This window comes from Physeter macrocephalus, chromosome 7 (assembly GCF_002837175.3).
Source record: "Physeter macrocephalus isolate SW-GA chromosome 7, ASM283717v5, whole genome shotgun sequence".
Classification (NCBI taxonomy): Eukaryota; Metazoa; Chordata; class Mammalia; order Artiodactyla; family Physeteridae; genus Physeter; species Physeter macrocephalus.
In genome coordinates this window covers 158,648,630-158,652,720 of record NC_041220.1, presented here as the reverse complement: position 1 = coordinate 158,652,720, position 4,091 = coordinate 158,648,630, and the positions used below count along the sequence as shown (strand labels likewise).

General features: G+C 42.5%; 1 protein-coding gene across 1 annotated transcript in view; it reads left to right on the top strand.

The window, feature by feature from the left end:
- Nucleotides 1–385: 385 nt before the first annotated feature.
- The window catches only part of PIR (pirin), a 105,650-nt gene continuing 101,944 nt past the window's right edge, over nucleotides 386–4,091 (top strand). The window contains 2 exon segments of the mRNA XM_024115486.3: nucleotides 386–430; nucleotides 432–480. Of these exon segments, the coding sequence (XP_023971254.1) occupies nucleotides 386–430; nucleotides 432–480 (94 nt within the window).

Genomic DNA, 4,091 nt, shown 5'->3' with positions numbered 1-4,091 from the left:
CCAATCATGTAAAGCAGATAAAGTGCGCTTTAGAGGTCCTTAGTAAATGCCCAACGGAGCTGTTATTACTAACTCTTGTCAAAGGTGGTCGTAGGACTACACCCAATAAACATTGGAAATCATCAGTAGGGTGCTGGGAACCTAGTTAGTACTCCCATGCGTTCACCATCATTATGGTGGTTTTAAAGCACCTAGTCCAGGTCTTGTGCAGAGTAAGCAATTTAAAAGTTGTAGCTGTTAATACTTGGGGCAGGTGTGAATTTCGTATCCTATATTTTATAGTCCTTGGGTGGTCCCTCCTTGATGATTTCTCTTTTGTTGTTTCTCCTCTTGCCCTCCGTCGTCTACAGCTCAGCCCCAGAACACTCTCTTTTTAGCCCTGGACATGGCGTGGTCCAAAAAGGTTACCCTCTCACTGCTCAGCCGCGAGCGAGTCGGAAGGGGTTGGAGCGCGGGTCCGCAGAAGCATCGGCAGACCTGAGGTACGCTGGCTGGTTGGGTGGCTGTTTCCTGCTTTTTTGCAGAAAGGACTGGTGGGACCCTGAGGATAAACTTGGGAAGAGAGGGCATGAAACAATCACGAGCTGCCCTGTGGGGTGCCTTAGGAACCAACTCTGAACTTAACAATTGGGGTCCTCCCCGGAGCAGCCCCAGTCCCAAGGGGGTTTCTGTAATATAGATCCAGTGGTCCTGAGCTGAAACATCTGTGCCCCTCTCTGCACACCCACGTCCCATCCAGGGTTTATCTGTCAGCCTCTGTGTGCACATCACCAGACACACCCACCTGATACCCCCGGGTTTACGTGCCCACAGGTCAAAGCACCAAGGAGAGACACTGGGGCCCCATCCCAAATTCCCAGGAGAGAGAATCCGACTGGTTCGGCTTGGGTCAGGTCTCTACCCTGGACCAGTCAGTCATTGCCAGGGATCTGAATTCTTAGACCCCTGAGACCCAACTTTGTGGACCTCTTGGTGGGAGGTAAGTGGGGGCTTCCCTCAGAGAAGGTGATTGTAGGTGAGGCAGACATCTTTTCACATTAGAGAGCAGTTTTATTTGAAAGTTATGGGAGACATGGGACTTGGCGGAAAAGGAAATCTTATATGCGTAGAAAGGTCATCAAATGGTGGTTATAGTCCAAGGAATACAGTGCCCAGCACCAGATTGCAAAAACAGATTTCTTTTTATTGAGGTATAATCGATATATAACATTAGTTTCAGGTGTACAGCATAATGATTCAGTATTTGTATATATTGCAAAACGATCACAAGTCTAGTTAACTTCTGTCATCATACATAATTATTTTTCTTGCGATGAGAACTTTTAAGATGTACTCTCTTAGCAACTTTCAAATATGCAGTACAGTATTAACTATAGTCACCATGCTGTACATTCCATCCTCATGCCTCATTTATTTTGTAACTTAAAGTTTGTACCTTTTGACCCCCTTCATCCATTTTGCTCACCCCACCCCCACGTCTGGCAACCACCAATCTGTTCTCTGTATCTATGAGCTTGTTTGTTTTTAGTTTCCACATATAAGTAAGATCATACAGTATTTGTGTTTCCCTCTCTGACTTATTTCACTCAGCAGAATGCCCTCAAGGTCCATCCATGTTGTTGCAAACAGCAAGATTTCATTCTTTTTTGTAGTTGAATAATATTCCGTTGTATATTTACACCACATTTTCTTTATCCATTCATCTGTCGGTGGACACCTAGGTTGTTTCTATGTCTTGATTATTGTAGATGATGCTGCAGTGAACATGGGGGTGCATACAGCTTTTCAAGTTAGTGTTTTCGTTTTCTTTGGATAAATACCCAGAAGTCGAATTGCTGGATCGTATGGTAGTTATACTTTTAATTTTGGGGGGGGACTTCCATACTGTTTTCTGTAGTGGCTGCACCAATTTACATTCCCACCAACAGTGCACGAGGGTTCTGTTTTCTCCACACACTCACCAACACTGTCATTTCTTGTCTTTTTGATAATAGCCTTCCTACTACATGTGAGGTGATATCTCAGTGTGGTTTTGATTTGCATTTCCCTAATTAGTGATGCTGAACTCATCTTTCAAAAAATATTTTTGAATAAAGGAAGAAGTATATTAGGGAAATGGATTCTTTTTGGAAAGTGAGGCTGGTTTGTTCCTCTTCTTAAATTCTGCTCTGATATTCTCATACTCTTACCACCATTAAGTTCCTATTCATCTGAGAATGTCTCTGGAGGTCTGTCAAACATTGTTTTTCGAAGGGACACATGCAAACAGGATTATTCTAAGGGCTAAATGCACAGTGCATGTTGGGAAGATGCAGATGGGTGTGGTGTCATTTTATACTAGGCCACATGCCAACAGGGGAATTCGAATACCCGTCAATAAACCCATCATTGTATGTTGAGGGTAGCTAATACTTGAATTACTCCATCTGTCAGAAACACATCTGCTGAGGAGTTCTCAATTTTTCTGGTCTTGTGAACCCCTTTGGAGGTCTGCTGAAAACTATCATTTCATTCTCAGAATAATGTTTTATCCATTCCTTCTCAGAAAAACGTTTTTTACTTTTATTTATTTATTTTAAATACATCTTTATTGGAGTATAATTGCTTCACAATACCATATCAGTTTCTGTTGCACAACAAAGCGAATCAGCCATATGCATACACATGTCCCCACATCCCCTCCCTCTTGAGCCTCCCTCCCATCCTCCCTATCCCACCCCTCTAGGTCATCGCAAAGCACTGAGGTGATCTCCGTGTCCTATGCGGCTGCTTCCCACCAGCCAACTATTTTATATTCGGTAGTGTGTATACGTCGATGCTACTCTCACTTCACCCCAGCTTCACCTTCCCACCCCATGTCATCAAGTCCATTCTCTATGTCTACCTCTTTATTACTGCCCTGCAACTAGGTTCATCAGTACCATTTTTTTTTAGATTCCATATATATGTATTAGCATATGGTATTTGTTTTTTTTTATGGCTGAATAATATTCCATTGTATATATGTGCCACATCTTCTTTATCCATTCATCTGTTGATGAATGGTTGCTTCCCTGTCCTGGCTATTGTAAATAGAGCTGCAATGAACATTTTGGTACATGACTCTTTTTTTTTTTTTTGCGGTACGCGGGCCTCTCACTGTTGTGGCCTCTCCCGTCACGGAGCACAGGCTCCAGACGCGCAGGCTCAGTGGCCGTGGCTCACGGGCCTAGCCGCTCCGTGGCATGTGGGATCTTCCCAGACTGGGGCACGAACCCGTATCCCCTGCATCGGCAGGCGGACTCTCAACCACTGCGCCACCAGGGAAGCCCCATGACTCTTTTTGAATTATGGTTTTCTCAAGGTATATGTCCAGTAGTGGGATTGCTGGGTCATATGGTAGTTCTATTTTTAGTTTTCTAAGGAACCTCCATACTGTTTTCCATACTGGCTGCACCAATTTACATTCCCACCAACAATATAGGAGGGTTCCCTTTTCTCCACACCCTTTCCAGAATTTATTGTTTCTAGCTTTTTTGATAATGGCCTTTCTGACCTGCGTGAGGTGATACCTCATTGTAGTTTTGATTTGCATTTCTCTAATAATTAGTGATGATGAGCATCTTTTCATGTGCCTCTTGGCCATCTCTAAGTCTTCCTTGGTGAAATGTCTATTTAGGTTTTCCACCCATTTTTTAACTGGATTGTTTGTTTTTTTGATATTGAGTTCCATGAGCTGTTTGTATATTTTGGAGATTAATCCTTTGTTGTTTCATTTGCAAATACTTTCTCCCATTCTGAGGGTTGTCTTTTTGTCTTGTTCATGTTTTCCTTTCCTGAGCAAAAACTTTTAAGTTTAATTATGTCCCATTTGTTTGTTTTTATTTCTGTTCCTCTAGGAGGTGGATCAAAAAAGATCTTGCTGTGATTTATGTGAAAGAGTGTTCTTCCTTTGTTTTCCTCTAAGAGTTTTATAGTGTCCAGTCTTACCTTTAGGTCTCTAATCCATTTTGAGTTTATTTTTGTGCATGGTGTTAGGGAGTGTTCTAATTTCATTCTTTTACATGTAGCTGTCCAGTTTTCCCAGCACCACTTATTGAAGAGACTGTCTT